Below are 19,779 nucleotides of genomic sequence, written 5' to 3' on the forward strand. Positions count from 1 at the left end.
TCAGAGAAGCATGTAGTAGGATTCCATAGCTGGATATAATGGGGAGAGGAGTCCAAAATGGGTGGTTACTTTAAGAGAATTTACTAAAGGCTCCATCACAAACCATTCCAGAGAGAGGGAGAGAGAGATATCTTTTTAAAAAGCCAGTGTGACTGCATGAAATGATGTGCTGAAATGAAATGATGAGCTGAAAATTAAAAGGACATGTATAGGAAGTGAAAGGAAGGACAGGTCACCAAGGAGTAATACAAATGAGTAGCTCAGATTTGTGGGGTCAGTGTCAAGAAATCTAAAGCTGAGGCTGGTGAGGGATGCTAAGAGCCACAAAAAGGGCATTTTAAAATGTTTGAAATGAGGAGGAACTGGTAGGCCTGTTACTCAGTAAGGATGGTAAAATGTTAACAGGTGACAAAGAGAAGAAAGAAGGGTTTAACTTATTTTTTACTTATTTTGCCCTTCTCTTCTTCCAAAAGGGAAACTCTTCACAGCCTCACAAAAGCAGCATGGATGGTGAAGGGTCAGGACTGAAAGACTAATTAAAAGATGGTCAGGAAATACCTTTAAACAAATTCAAGTCTTCAGAGCCATTTGAATTGCAGCCTAGAGTACTAAAATAGCTTGCTGCTATACTCTCAGAAGTTATGTCTGCCATCTGGAGAACAGGCTAAGTGCCACAAGACTGGAGATAAGCTAACATTGCCCCAGTCTTCAAAAAGGCGGAACAGGAGGATCTGTGAAACTACAGACTGTTCAGCCTTGCTGCAGTATTGGGGAAGATACTAGAACACAATATACAACAGCCAGTCTGCAAACATCCTGGTGGTAATGCAGTGATTAGTATAAGCCAGCACAAATTTGTCAAGGATACATCTTGTTGGGTTTATCTTATTTCTAGTTTGTTTGTTTTTAAATTGGGCTACTAGTTTAATGGATGGTGGGAATGCTGTGGGTATAATTTATCTTGGTTTCAACAAACCATGATATTTTGGTTAACGGTCTTATCAAATCAGGGTCAATGATAATATTGTCAGTGGATTCACAGCTGTTTGGAGAACCCTATTAAAAGAATGCTCTTCAAAAGCTCCTCCTTAAAGTGCAGGGAAGTTTTAAGTGGGGTATCATGGAGTTCTGTCCTGGATCCGGTACTCTTCAGCACTTTTTATCAATGATAAACATGAAGAAATAAAGAAACCCTTACCAAATCTGCAGGTGACAAAAAACTGAACGATAGCTAGGTATGTATTAGAAAGGAAAACAGGAATGCAATTCAAAATAACTTCGATAGAATGGAAACTGGAATGAAAATAAAATAAATTTGTCTAAGATAAATGTAAAGGTCTGCACTTAAACAAAAATTCCAATATGAAGGTATAGGATGGCAGATATCTTACTTGGCAGCAGTCCATGGAAAAAGGTTCTTGGGATTTCAGCCTATCACAAGCTGACAATGAGTCAGCAATGTGATACAGCTGCTAAAAAGGCTAATGCAATTTTCAGCTGTGCAAAAAAAATAAATCCCATACTTTCCAAGTCATGAGAAGTTTCACTTTATTTCATTCTAGACACATGCCATCTAGAGCACACTTTAGGGTACTGCACTTTAACAAGGACATAGTCAAATTGGAATGGATTCAGAGGAGGTTCTGAAAAATTAGCTCTGTGAGGAATGGTCACTCTCTACAGAAATATCCACTGAGGCAGGGATGTGAGGAAAGGCATTATTGCTGGATAGAAGTGACGAGAATTCCTCCTTCCTTCCCCTGGCAGTAAAAGTAAAAGCTAAATCCTGGGGAGCTTGTCCACCCAACATAGCATGCAGCTTATTTGCCATATATGTGGTGTCAAAATCTCCCCCTTTCCATCTGATACTGGGTCATCAGCATTATGGGCAGATGAAAGGTTTTTCCCTGTTAGCCATAAGATGGCTAAGAGCGGCCACTAACTCAATTGTAGACAATGACAGGCAGAGTCAAACTTGTCAAGTACACTGTCGAGAACAGAGTAGGGGTGTGTGAGATGGCTCACTTCGATCCAGGCTCACCATCCAGCTGACCCATTCAGCTGGTCCAAGTTTGAACCAGGCTGGCCCCTGGTTCAAAGAAATGGCTCGAGGACTGGCTCGGTGTGAGTATACAAATATAACCCCCTGACCTGGTCCACGAACCAGTTTGGCCTGGTTCGATGACCAAACCAGGCCAAGCCTGAGCCTGGATCGAGCCAGCCGTATGGCACACCTCTAGAACAGTATGTGTTCCATTGACACTCTAATTGCACTTGAAAGCCTCCTAAAGAACGTAGCATCCTGCTGTGTATAGCCTCCTAAAGAAAATACACCTTCCTCCATTTTGGATCGCGCACAGGTTTCCCCTCCATTGTATCCCCAGTGGGACCCATGAGGTATGTGAGGCTATGAGATAGTGAACAAAGCAAGCTGCCTTATACTGAGTCAGACCATTTGTCCATCTAGCTCAGTATTGTCTTCACAGACTAGCAGTGGCTTCTCCAAGGTTGCAGGCAAGAGTCTCTCTCAGCCCTATCTTGGAGGTGACAGGAAGGGAACTTGGAGCATGCAGCTCCAAGCATGCGGAGCCCCTAAGGGAATATCTTGCAGTGTTTACACATGTCTCCCATTCAAATCCAGACGGGGGTGGACCCTGTTTGCTACCACAAGACCAGCTCTCCTCTTTTGATTGGTGATTCACATACCAATCCTAGCAGCTGTTTTTGTACTTATATTTGCTGTGAATTACAACTGTCCTAGATCCTCTTCAGAATTGGTTGCCTAGTTGTTGATTGGCCCAAGGTCCCATGGAGCTTCATGGCTGAGTCAGGATTTGAACCTGGGTCTCTCCAGTCTGTCTAGCACTATGTTCACTACACAAGAATCTCTCTCTCTCTCTCTCTCTCTCTCTCTCTCTCTCTCTCTCTCTCTCTCTCTCTCTCTCAGTGTATGTATACGAGGAAAAAATATTTCTGTGTTCTCCCTAGGTTTTGATGGAGTTGCCCTAGGTTTTGATGGAACAAAATTACACCACTGCCTGATCCTCATTCGCCCTCTGCTTTTGGTCCTCCCCCCACCTCCCCGTGCTTTCTTCTGTTCTTCTGCATCTTATCCTATCATTCTGCTTCAGCTAAATCAAATTAAGAACAGCATGGTTCAAATGAAAGCATAAATTTTGGTGGGTGGCGGATAAAAGATGCAGTAGATGGTGTAGCTGATCCTTGACCCACTGATGACTTTGAACTGCAGGGGAAGTGATATTAGGAGTTAGTGGGGAAACCAGGGTGATGTTTGTGGTCACCTTTCTGCATGGCTGCCACCTTCAATTATACTAGGTTAGCATTATTTGTCTTGGCATTTTTTAATTCAAGGGTCTCTGTGGCCAGATCACTAACTGGCAGGAAGTAGTGAATTTTCTAATCCGATAAAGACTTGCTATGTATAAATGTTGTGGCTGAAGGTATCTTGCTCATGTATCTGACACTTAAACTGACTCGTGAAGTAGTAAAAAGCACATTTTGAAAAATGGCAAACCTGGGAGCCTGCTATTTCAAAGTGTTAGAATTGAAGAAAGTTTTAGATTTTGCAGTCTAGAAGACGTTAAGAAAATTCCAGTGGCAGTACTGAAAATTGAAAGTACCTAATAAACTGGTAGTCCAGCATTTTAAGGCCTTAAACCAAAGTGTCACAGATGACCCGGGGTCTGTGACACAAAGCTTCCAGACAAGTTCGCTTACCAGGTCCTTTAAATATAGACATGCCTGTTAATCACTTATGCTTTAACATGTTGTGAGGAGATGAATAAATAACATTTTTCTCAATTTTTTCTCAATGGGGGCGGGGGGGAGAACCATCTCATTTCTTCCTCCTAGCCATGAAAATATTATTTACTTGCTTCTAGGAAGATGGAAGATTTGAGGGGGAAGAGGAAAGTGTTTTATTTATTATCAGTAAGAAAGCTGGATCAAGAGGGAGAAGCATATTTTCTTATTTAGCAATAAACAAATGCTGGAATAAGAAGTTGGGTATAAAAATAAGCTCAATAAAACCATAAACACGTATGTGGAAGATTTAACATGCTCAATAATACCTAATGATTAAGAAACACCACCACCACCACTTCCTTCCATTCCTATTTCCTGCCCAGAACCTGTTAATTGAAAGAAGTTAAAAATAACACAGTACTGTACTGTAGCTTAGTAGGAATGTACCACCATCCATAAAATTCCACCCTATAGCACAACGTGTGGAAACAGAAATATTGTTTTTGTAAGCCTTATTTTTAAATGGGGTTTACCATAGTAAAAATAGCCCTGTTGATGAAAAATTAAACCTAGACAATTAGAAAGTGGATACTTAGTTTATTAAGATTTGATTACTTGGAATTCAGAAAATATTTCATGCATGGGTTATTCATTAAGTTTTCCATCATACCCACTACTGCTAATTTTGCCTTCTATATTACTTTAACTGGGATTGTATTAGTCCAGTTCTGGAACCACTTCATTTAAATATACTTACTACATTAACAAAACAGAACTACATTAATAAAGAGCCTAAATTTCTTCATCAACACCTTTGGTTCATTTTCTTTTCCTGTTTTTCTCAGTGCTGGCAAATTGGAAAGCAGAGGTAAAACAATGTTATAAACCTCTTACCTGCAGGCTGCATGCATACCTTTTGTTGAGTGTACAACAGAGCTAAATGCTTTAGTGTTTTAAGATCACTAGTTTTGTGGCTTATTTGAGGATACTGCTATTTGCTCTGGTAATGTATTTTGTTTACCTCAAAGGAAGGGGCTGCTTCACACATGGAGATCTCATTGACTCAGTTCAGATATCATACCAAACCACGGTTTGTGCTATCCATAGGCTCCATTCAGACGTAGCACCAAAGCTCAGTTAAACAAACTTGTGGTTAATTTCTGAACCCAATAATCATGCCGCAGATGATTGAGCAACTTCCAGTTTTGTTACCCCCTCCCTCATCCTAGTCCACCAAGGCTCCATCTATCCCAGCAATCTCCATTCCACTTGTGCTACCAGACTGGGCATTGTATCAGTGTCAGTCAGTCAGCAACTATTAGCCACAAAGTGAGAGGGGCATGCTCTGTGAGATCATGTCTTCTTGGCATCAGTTGCCTCTTCTTGGCAGGGAAAAGACATCTGAACTCTTCCCTGCCACTCCTTATAGCAGTGACTTTCCAGGAATTCCTAAGCTACATAGTCACACATATGCACGATTAGTGAAGTGAGCACCACTTTTGGTCAGGAAGATTAATCTGGATTCATTGCACCCTAGTTTAAAGAACAGTAGGGCTTGATTAAATTAGTGCAGGCTCCCTGGACTTGAAAGGGCAGTCATCAGCAGGGACTGTGGTGCAAATCCATACCAAAACATTTGAAAGGAGCCTACAACCAACAAGTGGAATCTCCCAAGGGGGAATCAGCTTGCAGCATTGCTGCACTTCAGTTCCAGTCTGGACTGTTGGCACACTCAAGTTAAACATCCAGAAGAAATGGTTTGTCATGAGGATCTCTGCATACCCCCTTTATGGGTCCTTTTTAAATCTTTCTTGGGAAAGACAAACTGTCTACCCGAGTTAGGGAGGAAAGGACTTGGGAAGGAAGGTTTGAGCCACTCTCTTCCCACCTATACTGGTGAAAGGTAGACCTAACCTGGGGATCCTCCTCCTGTCTCTTGGGGATTCCTTTTCACATATGCATGCATTCATTGTTCCTCGGTCCCCAGAAGGGAAGGGAATGGAGCACCTGCTAAATTACCTTTCCAGGGTGATGGGGTTGCAAGAAGATCTTGGGAGCATAGGTGAAGTACAGCTGGCCTTGATAGTCTTGAGGATGACTCTGGAAGATTGCATGCCCAATTCAAAAGTGTGGTCATCTTATTTAGGAGAAAGTTACCTTGGCAGGAGCAGATTGTACTGCATCTTTCTGGGTGAACTCATAAAATTAGGGACTTTAGAAATGTATGACCAATATTGCCACTGACCATGGGTGCCAGACAAAGCAGTAATTTGTTACTTGTACACGTGCAGTTTAAACATACATGTCACTTTCAACCATGCTAGACATCTCATGTGCTGGTGTCCAGTCAGACCACACATGCAACACCTTCAATAGAATGGGTTCAGAAACAGCTGCTCCAGATCAGATGCTAGGTCCATGAAAGGGTTCCTTGCATGCCTTCCTCTCCCTTTTCTTTCTTGGAAGCTTTCATATCAATTTCAATAGGAATTCTAAGTAGAAGTCCTCCATGCAAGGCACCTCACTAAGGGGCACATTAGAAGGTACCCAAGCAGTTCAAACATCGATCACTTGTAATACTAACAATCCCCCACACCAGCCCCCTTCCCCTCAGAAGCAAGACAGGCTTTGTTCTTAAAATCTCTCTAAACCCTTCATCTTCCTATGGCAACCCAGGACCACAACCACAGAACCCCTGAGTTTCTAGCCTCTCCCCACCCCCATGCCCCACTGTGAATTTATCAGTGCCATTAACAGGAACACATATCATGCATGTAAAGGAAGTTTAATTAATTGAACAAGAACAAGGGAGACCACAGGTACCTCTTTCTTTAATTAACTGGGGGACCACAGTGGGTGGGGTTAATCTGGTAGTGTTCCCGCATTAGCTTCAATGGAACTTGCACTGTGTCCAGGTGCAGCATCTGAGTCTTTTGCACTTTAAAGTAGAACGCTTGTTCATCACCCCACAGCTGTCTTTCCTGCTGTTGGGCTAAGGGAAAATTCTCCCAGGTATATCTTCAGAAAACTCATTTTATTGCCTGAGCTTTTCTGCTTTTGCTCTGACTCCTCGGTGCTGGTATAGGGAGGCCGCTGTGTGTGTTTACAGAAATCTGTTTATGTATGTTTTTATGTAGGGTTTAATGTCCGCTGGACATAAATGCTGGAATGATAACGTTTGAGAATTCTCTCCCGCTCTCTCCATCATTTCCTCCCAGCCCTTTCTTGCTCAGGAACATGTTGGGTCCAAAGCAATTAGGGGAAAGCAGGCTTATTCTGATCTGATCCTGTCCCTTTAAATGCAGAAACTCTAGGGATGTAGCATCACTATTGCCACGCAGCAGCAGGAGGAGTGAGGTGATGGCGGAAGCAGAGCCTTTGCTCTGAGAGTCAGCCAGTAAGAGATGTCTTACTGCCCTAAAACAGATGCATTTCTGAGCTGTTCCAAGGTGACCTCTTTATGGGAGTGGGAGGAGCTTCCTCACAAAACCCAAGTTACAGCGGCCGCAGAATTCGGATGACACAATGGTGCCTCGGAACCTCCAGTTTCGACAATGAAGCTCACTACAAACAGAGGGTTCAAATTCGGGTTTGAAGGCAAAAACAGATCTGTGGAATTGCAGCTTCACACATTCAGACAATCAGAAACACCTACCTCAGCTACGTTTACCTAAGGTTTGGTGTGATGTTTGAATTGACCCATAGCAATTATAATCTAAATCATGGCTTGAGTAGCATTCAGCTTCAAATAAGTTCACTCCTGTATGCATAGTGCAGCAACTTCATGAGGTGGACTAGTGGTAGTAAGTGTGGTTTGTCAACTGTTTGTGAATTTTGATGTAATAGCAAATCACAGTTAGCACATCCCAATTTTCATGCTAGCTTCAAATCATTTAATTTACTGGTTTGGAAGTCCCTTGCAAGTCATACTATATGAGCTGACAGTAGACCTGTCGAAATGGTGACAGGGCTGGGGGAAGGATGCTGTATTTGTGTCCAGTATTACAGATCACACCCAGAAGTCCCATCTCGGGTGGTGATGCGCCTGTAAGCTTTGTCCTTGCCATGCTGCTCACAGTTATGGCTTTCACAGTTATGGCTTTTCACACTGTAAGCATGATCACGCTGACTTCCGTGCTTGGCAGGCTGGAGCACCCCAGCCTTGCAGAAACAGAAACTGCTCTGATCTTTCCTATGGCATTTACCTCTTCAGGCGAAAACCATAACAGTGAACAGTGCAGCGAGAATGAGGCTTCCTGGGGCATCAGTGCCTGGGGACGGGACTTCTGGGCGCGCTCAGGCATGCTGTACTGTACCTGAATACAGTGTACACCCCCCCCCCCCACAAATAAAATAAAACACAGCTGTAGGATCAGACATAAATGCAAACCATGGCTTGAACTGATGTTTGAATGTAGCTGTCAACTCTAAACTTAATGTGTGAACTTGTTCTGTGGGAAAGTATTGCTTTAGATTGATACTGGATGATGTGCAAGTTTTGTGGGGTTTTTAAATCTCTGTTAGCCATTCACACATGTGGGCCATCATTTGATATATATCATTGTACATTGTACAGTCAATAAGTAACCATAAATGTCTGAACTGGCCCCATTTATTTGTGGTTTCCCAGATAAAAATGTTGTTGGTTGTTCTGTGGTTAACCTATTATGGGCTTTACTACCTTCCCCCTGTCTTTTTCTTATGAAACTGTTGTCTCTTCCTTCTCAAAGCATTTTCTAACAGATAAATTCTCAGTTTCAGGTTTGTCAGACTTCTAGTATCTTGAAACTTATACTCTGTGACATTCTGTGTTTTTAGGTGCTAACAGTTTCATTGTAGCAGTGGCCCCCCCCCGCCCCCTGTTATGACCTAAGACACATTCTGCTAGTTGCTTTAGATAGGAGTTTCTTTTGACTTCCCCAGAAGTTTAATCAAAACAGTCTTATTCTCTTGCTGATCTTCAATTTGTTTATTTATTTATTTATTTTTAATCAAATTTGTTCATCGCTCCAAATTTTCATCTCTGGGCAGTTAACAATAGCATTTAATAATTTAGCACTTATTATTTGGGAATACCACCCCCCCTTACGAATTCTAGCTGTACGTTTACTTAATCAACAGTAGTATTCTGGTTCTAGGCCCCCATTAAAGCAGTGCTGATCTGCTTTCTTTGACTTCTTGATGGATCTCAGCCTAGTGGTAGAAGTATTGTAAGAATGCTCCTTCAGATCAAGACATGGTAGCATCCAGAGGTCCCTCTTGCCTCTTTCATTGCTTACCTGTGTATATAGCCAAAAGTTGAAGGCAATGTTTACTTTTGCTCATATGTTCACATAATGAGTTATAGGCAAAATAGAAGTAATATAATACAGGTTGAGTATCCCTTATCTGGACATCCGAAATCTGGAATGCTCCAAAGGCATGTCAACCAGAACAGCCAGAGCCCGCATTTTGGAACATCGCTCTCGCATTAGGAACCAAAATTTGGAATGCCCCATGGTTAATCATTTCATGCAGGCAGGGCACTCCTGTAATGATTTGGAATTTTTCGTTATCTATAGATACAAACAAAAAGAATTTTCTTACGCAAATATCAAAATTGACCTCCTACAGAGGGAGGCATTTTATATACATCAGCTCTGGACTTTGGAACCTTTTGGTCTAAATCAGGTCAATGACCTCTCCAGTTATCTATAGGCATAATTTACTATTTTTGATCCTGGCCCTACTTAAAGATTTGGATGTGGAATGGGTTCAAAGAACACTAATGGGAAAGAGACTGGAAGGACTATGAGTCTCTCCTGTTGGAGAATGGGACTATGTATATATCTTTGATAAGTATTCACTTAAGCTATGTTTTGGTTCCACATTGTATTTGTATAATTGGGAATTTAAAAGGGACAAAAGGTCCATGACTTTTTTGAAAGCTTAGCATTGCTGTTTACACACACACACACACACACACACACACACACACACACGAATATAATTGGTCATTTAGACGAGATTGGATAATGAGGCACATCCCTTTTGATCAAAGGGCTGTGAAAACATTTGACAGACGCTGTACGATATATTAAGCGTTATCTGTACCATTTGAAGCCAGGACAACTTGGTACTCAGTAGGATTTCTAATTCAGAAACCACTGGCAAGTGCAGTGTCACTTCAGAACAAATAAATGTGAGTAATAACTTAAAATTTCTAACCCTTTGATTTAATACTATTTGTTGAAGGTATTTTTGTTAAAATGATATATGTATTATTGTGTATTCAGCTCACTTCTCCTGAGGAAGTCCTGCTCAAGCAGGAGGAAACAGGTTAAAATTACCTAAGATACCTGTTGGGTATTACTTGGACAAGGAGCATCCATCAGAAGGAGCAATGGTTCTGGAAGATTTTTGAGTAACTTGTGGAGTTACAACCGGAACAAGAACCAACCTAAGAAAAGTAAAGATCTGGAAGAACTATATATCCACATGTATAAGGACTATGGACACAATTAAACCTTCAGCCACACTTTTTGGGATCTAGAACATAGGCTATTTCTTTGTAATTGTGTGCTTCATAACATATGTTTATTTATCCTTTGTGTGTGTGTGAATAGACTCTCTACACGGTTTATATACTTTTCAGTATATGTTTTGTTTCTTGGTCCGTGTATCCTCCTTGTTTTCGCCTTTTAAACATGCAGTCAAAACTTATTTCAGAAGGCTGTTAGTGACAGGAGTTTTGTCTGTAATTCTCTTTAGTTGCGGCTCTGTTTTTATTGTGAAGCTTTTTAATGTTTTTGATGTTCTCACTTTGGTGCCAGAGGAAAAAGGGAAAGCCTCCCTCCTCCACCCTCTGCTCATTTTGGCATCTGCTCTGATGGCATCTGTTTTGGCGTTCTGTTGGTGCCTGCTCTGTTTTGTAAAGGTACAATACAGGGATCCCATGCCTAAGACATCTCATTATGCAAATATTCCAAAATCCGGAAAAATCCAAAATCCAGAACACTTCTGGTCCCAAGCAGTCCGGATAAGGGATACTCAACCTGTACAATAATTTGTGTTGCAGAATGCTTCTTATTGGAATGCTTCTGATAATGTGCCCAATATAATGAAGATGGAATAACAGCCTATTGGTGATCTACAATACCTAGGCATAGTGATTGCATTTTCCCCACAATGCACTCAGCACTTGACATGGCATCTCTCAAAACTGAAGTTTTACTCCTTCAGCCACTGCATGATATCTGGTACTTGTCTGGGCAGCCACCTATTATTGCCCACTTGACCACAACAAGTTTGTTGTTGTTTTTCCTGTTTTGTTGCCTGTTTAATTTCCTGCAGTGTTGTAGATTTAATCAGCAGATAATGCTCTGTGTTGATTGACTAAATTTCCTGATTTCCTTGTATTGCCTCCCGCGTGCTGTTATATACTGTGCTCAAACATCAGTCATTGGTAATCATTTCCCAGACCTTTATCTGATATTCTTTATATGTACAAAATGGAAAATACATTGACAACAAACTGAAATGTTTTGTTGGCATGAAGAACACACACAGTCTCTCTCTCTCCCCTGCCCTCCATGATATGATTGAGCTATTGTGTGTCAACCTTAAGAGTATTGGTTTCAGTGGTCTTACTCTCTGTAAGCTGCTCTTGGAACTGATGGAAGTGACGGCTCCCATGGAGGCACCATTTGGTTTGGGATCGTTGTTGGGTTCATGACGAGGTGGCAGGGCCCATGTGGAGACTTTCTGTGAGAAGTAGAAAACTTGTGTAGGGGCTTTATGTATGCTTACTGTGATTTGAGCAACCACCATTGCCATTAAAAGGAATTAAGTGTAAATAACATTGAATATAATGTCAAATGCTTAAAAACATTTTTAAAAGATGTGCCTATTTTTTATATATTATTTCCCCTCAGGATTAGTTATTTTGTTCCAGTATAAGAATTATGAAGATATCAGTTCAGGGCTCCTCGTCCTCACCCATTTACTCTATCCATTGATGATACAAGAAGCAAGAAGTGTATACTACTGTTCGTTAATAAAGAGGCATGGCATAAAATCTGCCTCAGAACAAGCCTGGCTTGGTCTAATTTGTGAAAACGTTGGCATTGTAAAATTACCCCTTTGACACTGTAAAATTGTTATACTTAACAATACATTATATGACTACATATATTTAGTTTTTTTTCTTTTTGTATTTCAATAATGCAGTTGGTATAGCTTTTGATTAAACGTTGGTCTACCAATTGTTAGCAGAAATACTCAGCCTTTTTTTGCAATAACTCACCAGGCTTTTTATGAATAGATGTTATTTCTTCCTATTTTGATTTCTTTGTAAAATGTGGTGTATCAACAACATAGGGAAACATATAGTTAATTGTTCTTGCATTTATAAAGTTAAAAATATATCTGCCTCACAGAATCAGCATTACCTGGTTTATGTATGCATATTATGAAAGTCTTTCAGAAACAAATAGCAATTTTTGGAAATATGATATTTTAAGATGTTTCACAAATGGAAATATTTCCATTCACACAAGGGGGCAGGGGCGATTTTTGTTGCACTCCCACAACACTGAAAATTTACCAGTCCCCTGAAAATTGTTCCTGAGTTTGGGGACCCTCTGGAGAGGCTGGCATGGGCAAATCATTAGGAAGTGGGGATTGGCAAATCCTTTTTCGTATGTGGGGCTACATCCATTTGCAGAATTAGACCTTAGGATATGATCAGTTATAATTGCCAATACTTTCTAAACAATCACTCTTTACAACTACTTTAGTTTCATCATGTAATATAATTTGGTGTTGTGGTCTGTTTCAGATTACAGCTGAGCACTGAATCATACAAGCATTTGGAATCCTTCCCTCTCCCCAGAAACCCCCAACATTGACTTCCCACCCCCCTTTTTAGGCAGAGTTGAATATAGGTAAAACAAAAATATTGTCTGAATGTTCTGCTATGTGCTCAGGTCCCAATTTAATTCAACCATTAGCCTCTTTAAAGAGACTTTGAATAAGTGATTTGACCTGAGAAAAATACCTTAAATAAACAAGTGGAGATAGGTGGGAGAAATGGATGTACAGAATCACCTTAAAAGACTTTGTGGAATGTATTTGGATATAAAAACACTTCTAATAAGCTGAACAAATTACATTGCATTTTAGTATAAGATCAGTGTGTTTATGACAGAATCTCAGGATTGCAAATGACATGGCTGCTCAAGTACAGAAAATAGAATAAATAGAAGTGACTTTCCCCACCACAGTTTAGAGAGGGAATCAGATAGGCCTCCGGCAATATAGAGATTTTTCTTGGTGAAATGGCATGGCTGTCCAACAGGAGCACCAGATTGAAATATGGTCTACACAATGAAGTACAAAGTTTGTTGGTCCTACCTGTGCAATACAGGAGGACCTCGGTATTTGTGAGAGTTCTGTTCTCAGTAAGTACTGCAGATACTGAAACCGCAAATACCAGGGCATCAGGGTAATGGAAATCCAGTGTTTAGGCTCCTACAGCGCAGAAAATGCAGGGGGAGGGACATGAAAAAGCCAAGTAAAATGCCCTACTGTGCTCAGCAGGTCCTCAGCAGTCCAGCAATGCCCCACGAGAGACTCAATTACCCCATTTTTTAAAAAGAAAAATCACCGGGGGGGGTTCCTTTTTAAATGGGCCACAAAATGGCAGCCAGAAATGACCTCTGAGGTTATTTCTGGCCACCCCTGATCTGTGGATACGCGAATGTAACCCTCCCTCCATTTTTTTCTGTGTATACTGAGGTCGGGTGCCAATTACCCGACTATGGATACGCAAAATCATAGATGCCGTATTTGCAGGTAATGAGAGTTAATAAATATGGATTGGATTCCATGTGTTCAGGCACTACTTTAATGTTATGTCCAGTATGTGGACACCCAGAAGTGACGTGTATATTAACTGTATTATATTAACTGTATTATATTATTCATAATATTAAAACCCAGAGAACAATTTGTTAAGGTGCAGTCAACAAATAAAACTGTTGATTATTGTTTTTATTAATTCATTTTCAGTTTTCTGAGGCACATGTAATAGTTATGTTTCTGTTGGCAAGGTAGTCTGTGGAAATGAAAATTTTTAGGAGTACAAGAAGTTGGTAGAGGCGCTGTGTGTGCATGAGAGTTCAAAGTTTCAAGAAGTTATTTATGCCTCTTTGTTCTCTTTTTGGATTTTTATATTTTTCTTTCCATTTTATTAGTGGTGTAACAAGAATGGTGGAGATTTCTGGGGAAGGTGGTCCTCTGGGTATACATGTGGTACCATACTTTTCATCATTAAGTGGAAGGTAAGGAATTTCTGTATTTATTTATTTTTTTAAAAAATATATCCCATCTTTTCTTTCTTAACAAGAGATGTCCAGAACATCAAAGAAACATTAAAGCATCCATCAAAAATAATGGAAATAACAAAATTAAGTCACAGTGGGGGTTGGGAATCCAGAAAGCATAAATCATGAGACTGAAACAGAGGAGAGCTTGCTAATGGGGAAAAAGTCTTTCTTTTATTCCTTGAAAATATCTAAACAAAAAGATAAATAGTAAGTGAAGGTACTTATAATAATTTTGTGCCTCATAATTACCTGTTTTCCCAGGCCTTCAACTGAGATTCGATTTTTAAATGTTAATGTTTTTTTGTATCTATAATTTTTATCTTTTTATGAATTCTAAATGTGTTATATTTTATGTTTTAAGTCTGTACACCACCTAGAGATTTTTATACTAGGCAGTATATAAATGCAGTAAATAATAAATAAACAAACAAATAATATATTCTTCCTCTAACATTGCCATTTTGTTAAATAGGAACTCCATCTTTTTTGATAAAGTTGGACCTAAGCATCTTAGCATTTTAAACCCCCCCCCCCCCGACAAAGTATTACCAGGGTGGGAGAGGAAAGCAAATTTGCTGAATTGACCCCTGATGCTAGGTATGTCTTACAGTGTGAAATGTGAGGAGGTTTTATTTCCATTTGCGTCTGTGTCTCACATCTATTCTTCTTTTTAAATGGAAGGTTGGTTGGTATTAAGCAATTTGGTTGTCTAATGATTAATTTTTTCAAGTCATATTGTACATTAAATTGGATTGTGGTTACCATATTATGTTACTGTATTGTGAACTTTTCTTGAATAACTGAAAGTGGCTGAACGCTGTGATTTGGTGTCACAAATAGCTTGTACTAACAAATCCATGCCAATGTACTTAAAACTGTCATCTTTTCCCCCAGTACATTAAACCTTTTTCCTGTCAAAGTAACTTAAATGCAGAGATTTCTCTGTAGTTTTGTATTTGACACACAAGTGAGATGTATTTATTTATATACATAACACTTTTCAGTGTAGTTTCCAAAGTAGTTACTTTTTAGTGTTGCTAACGATATTGCTGTGTAGTAAAATGTACTTTAGATTTATCTTCTTCAAGTAGTCGGGCTGCATGGGAAAAGTACGATTAAAAAATCAGAGTAAGTGACAAGTGTTCTCCAGTCCCTAATTTTATCCATTTGCACACATGATAAAATCAGATGAAGTTTGCTATTGCCTCATTTAGGATGAAATTCTGACTAAGCTACAAAATTCATATTATGTTACAAATTAACAGAATGCTTCCACTGGTTGGAACTCTGTCTGTGTGTGTGTGTGTGTGTGTGTGTGTGTGTGTGTGTGTGTGTGTGTGTATCCATGTAAATAAAGTCTGTAAAATACATAGATATTTTATACTACTTCGAACCTACTTCAGTGTATTCTGTTCATGGCACATTGGCAAACATAACATTTCCTGTTCCCTTAACCATTGTTTTACCTATTCCTTTCCCTTCTTGTTTACATTCCTCCCTCTAACGTTTTAGTGTTATCCACTGTGTAGAATTAAGCCCATTGCTAATAGGGATGGGTCCGGACAGGTCCGGAGGCCATTGTAAAGGCCTCTGGATCGTCCGGACCGGTCCGGAACTGGCCGGTTCAGTTCAGGTGGAGGGGGTAGCTTTAAGGGCGGGGAGGGTTTACTTACCCCTCCCACTGCTTTTCCCCCTCCAGGGCTCATATTTATTGTAATAATTGGGGCGGCAGGATACCTCCCTGCCGCCCCTTGTCCCTCTGCAATGCCGCCTCCAGGATGGGGTGGGCGCGTGCGCGGCTCTGCGAAGGGAAGATGCTGTTGCTGAGGGAATCACGTTTTAAAAGGTAACTACTGATGGCAATGGTAAACCCGAATGAGAAGCCGGCACAGCACCGAGCCGGCCTCCGGCGCCTCTCCGCCCGGCGGCTCCCCCATCCTGAGCCACCGCCGGCAGCCATTGAGAGGAGCTCCACCAGGGAGGACGTGCCGCCGCACCCAGCCCACCCTCACTTCCGGATCCCAGGCGACTTCCCCCCACATACAGCGTGGCTGCCTTCCTTCTCCTCCTCCCATCGGGCCATGCTGTATGTGGGGGGAAGTCGCCTGGGAGCCGGAAGTGAGGGTGGGCTGGGCGCGGCGGCACGTCCTCCCTGGCGGAGCTCCTCTCAGTGGCTGCTGGCGGAGGCTCAGGATGGGGGAGCCGCCGGGCGGAGAGGCGCCGGAGGCCGGCTCGGTGCTGTGCCGGCTTCTCGTTCGGGTTTACCATTGCCATCAGTAGTTACCTTTTAAAACGTGATTCCCTCAGCAACAGCATCTTCCCTTCGCAGAGCCGTGCACGCGCCCACCCCGTCCTGGAGGCGGCATTGCAGAGGGACAAGGGGCGGCAGGGAGGTATCCTGCCGCCCCAATTATTACAATAAATACTAGGGCGGGAGGGGTAAGTAAACCCTCCCCGCCCTTAAAGGAACCCACCCCACAGTGCCGGACTGCAGCTCTGCGGTTCTGTGCACACCCCTAATTGCTAATGCTTAACCATGGGTAATTTTCACACCTCACCTCCAAATCTGGTTTAAACTGGTAAAAAGTAACCTTGGTTAGTGTTGATCTCTGGGCAGATGTCATGCTGATTAAGAGAATGCCTTCTGTTTCAGGATCCCCACCGCTTATTAAAATCATTTGGAGAGAGAGGTCTGCCTGTGGTTGCCATCAGCTTGTCAGTTGGCAACTCAGGGTTAGGTCTTTTCCATAGCTGCCCTGATGAGCGATGTTCTCAACACACATCCCTTCTGAATCACAGCACAATCACCCTTTAAAACCGAGGGCTTGCACAGCCCCTTTAACACGGAGGACAGCAGGTCCATTGTGCCCCGGCAGGGTGTCTCCCAGTTGCCCCTGCATGATGCTGGCATGCACATGGCCACATGTGTGCTGGCATCACACAGGGGCAGCTGGGAGACATCCTGCCAACGCATAACCATAGCTGGGGAGAGTGCCACAATTGCGGAAGTGGCGGTGAGCGGAGCAGGAACAGGTATGACCTTCTCTTCTCCGTGTTAAAGGGGCTGTGTACGCTCTTCATTTTAAAGGGATTGTGCTGCAATTCGGATGCTGAATTGCATTCCGAGCACATCCCTAGCCCTGAAACTCTGGAATGAACTCCCTGTTGTAAGAGCTTCACCATCTCTAGCAGCCCTTAAAAGAGCACTCAAGAAACACTGGTTTAACCAAGTCTTTGAGCAGCTGTGGGTGGGTTTTGTTGTTGTTGTTGATATATTATTTTAATTGGTTTTAAGTGGTTAGTTTTAATCTGTGGTTTATTGTTTTGTTTTGTTTTGTTTTTCTGTAAACTGCCAGGAGATATTTGTTTTTGACGATATTGAATGAATGAATGAATGAATGAAAAACTGAAAATGGGAGGTTTTTTGCAGTGCCAAAGAGAAGAGGGTGTAAGGCTCTGGGATGCTCGTGTTGTTATATCTGCATTAGGCCATTTGGAGACCGCTTCTATGTCTTTAATTACTTATATGGGAAATAACACTTAAAGATTTTCCTGTGTTGGTTTGGATGATTTTAAGTATTATGTGATTCTCAAGTGAAATATATCATAGAATTTAAAAAATGTTATACTGAGTATTGTACCTTTTGCTACATACTGAACGAATGTGTTGAATTATTCCATTAAGCTAGAATGCAGCTTACAAAGAATTTTCAAAAAAACTGTATCATGCCCTTTTATTGTTGACAAATGTGATGAGGTCTAACTTAGCAAAGTTACTTGACAGAGAAGAGAAGTATAATGCTTATGTAATTATCTTCCACATAATTTGTTCCGTTATTTTTACAGAATATCTGTGTTGTTACCTTTTTGTAACAACCCAAATATATTTTGTGAGTTGGCTTGTAGAAGTGTTTAACTATGAAAAAATTAAATTGGAGAGCAGTAGACTTTCGTGTTTTTGGAAAGGACCTTCTCATAACACTGACAGGCATGTTGTCTTCTCACTATAATACTGAGACTTTCTGTTACAGAAATAATGTCTTTCTTCAAACGTTTTGGCTTAAGTATCAGTATACAACCAACATTGTATTTCTGCCTTGACACAAATTTCCTGGGAATGAAAACACACACACACACACACACACTCACGCTTACAATAAAAGAGAGGAAATTAAAATTTAAAAAATACATTAAAACAACATTAATGCTGAGACACTATATAATAAAAGTTAGGAAGTAATGAGTTTATGATGCCGGAACACCCTTAACTCAATCCGTATGTCTATGTTCTACATTTCAAATGAGGATCTAAGACCAGAAGGTTATCATAGAAAGCTATAGGATTGTTGTGTTAGTCACAGTAGGGTTTGTTAAGATCATTAACTGATAAACATACAATTTTAAGAATCTCCTTGCTTTTGTTAATGTTTCCCTTAATGAAGTTCACTGATGACCTCTAGGGCTGAAATTTAATTGGATATTTCTGATAGTAGTCACAAATTCATTTTTAAAAAGCATTAAAAGTTTTTGAATTGTATAAATACTGAATATAATAGGAATCAATAAGAAATGTACAGTGCATTTTTAGAAAAGCATGCTTACATCATTTAAAAATATATGCCAAGAAACAAAATATTACATAATTATCAACTTTAGTTTTCCTTTGAGACCCTCAACTGCTTACAGGTTTTTTTTGCATATGCAAATTTAGGCATATATTTAGGCTGAAACCATAAACAGAACATTGTACAATTAAAAAGAAATAAGAGACAGAGTCAAGTTATGAAACTGGTTTCTGTATAGGCACTTTGTAGAGGGGAAGCTGACACAGAAATTATAGGCCCAGTTCATATGTAATGTGGACCCAGGACTGAATCCTGGCTTTATGTGATGATTCTTAACCTCAGACATGTGCAGTGCCCCTTTCCCTTCATGCATGAAGAGAGGGATGATTTTATTTTTGATCCTGTCTTAGAATGTCAGCTGCTCTGATTATGACCAAAATTGATGTCCAGACTTATTTCCGCAGAGTTTCCAGTAAACCACTTGGGAATACCTTCTCGATATCTCAGTATTTGCTGAGTGGATATGGCAACTTTCAATAATCAGTCAAAATCAGTTGCATTCCATCATGCTGCAATGGGTGTACAGGTGAAAATTGGAAAATTAGAATATCGTGCAAAAGTCCATTAATTTCAGTAATGCAAATTAAAAGGTGAAACTGATATATGAGACAGACGCATTACATGCGAAGCGAGATAAGTCAAGCCTTAATTTGTTATAATTGTGATGATCATGGCGTACAGCTCATGAAAACCCCAAATCCACAATCTCAGAAAATTAGAATATTACATGGAACCAAGAAGACAAGGATTGAAGAATAGAACAATATCGGACCTCTGAAAAGTATACAGTATACTGTGCTTGATTGGCCAGCAAACTCGCCTGACCTGACCCCACAGAGAATCTATGGGGCATTGCCAAGAGAAGGATGAGAGACATGAGACCAAACAATGCAGAAGAGCTGAAGGCCGCTAATGAAGCATCCTGGTCTTCCATAATACCTCATCAGTGCCGCAGGCTGATAGCATCCATGCCATGCCGCATTGAGGCAGTAATTGCTGCAAAAGGGGCCCAAACCAAGTAC

General features: G+C 40.8%; 1 protein-coding gene across 6 annotated transcripts in view; it reads left to right on the forward strand.

The window, feature by feature from the left end:
* PARD3B (par-3 family cell polarity regulator beta) overlaps positions 1 to 19,779 on the forward strand; it is a 734,574-nt gene that overhangs the window by 262,145 nt on the left and 452,650 nt on the right. For 5 of the 6 annotated variants that reach the window (XM_053281579.1, XM_053281603.1, XM_053281561.1 and 2 more), the window contains exon 6: positions 14,001 to 14,087. In XM_053281579.1, coding sequence (XP_053137554.1) covers positions 14,001 to 14,087 — 87 coding nt within the window. Of the gene's footprint in view, positions 1 to 4,610; positions 4,634 to 14,000; positions 14,088 to 19,779 lie in introns of all 6 variants that reach the window. The other variant, XM_053281592.1, reaches the window with a different exon arrangement.

Source organism: Hemicordylus capensis, chromosome 1, assembly GCF_027244095.1.
Source record: "Hemicordylus capensis ecotype Gifberg chromosome 1, rHemCap1.1.pri, whole genome shotgun sequence".
NCBI classification, from domain to species: Eukaryota; Metazoa; Chordata; class Lepidosauria; order Squamata; family Cordylidae; genus Hemicordylus; species Hemicordylus capensis.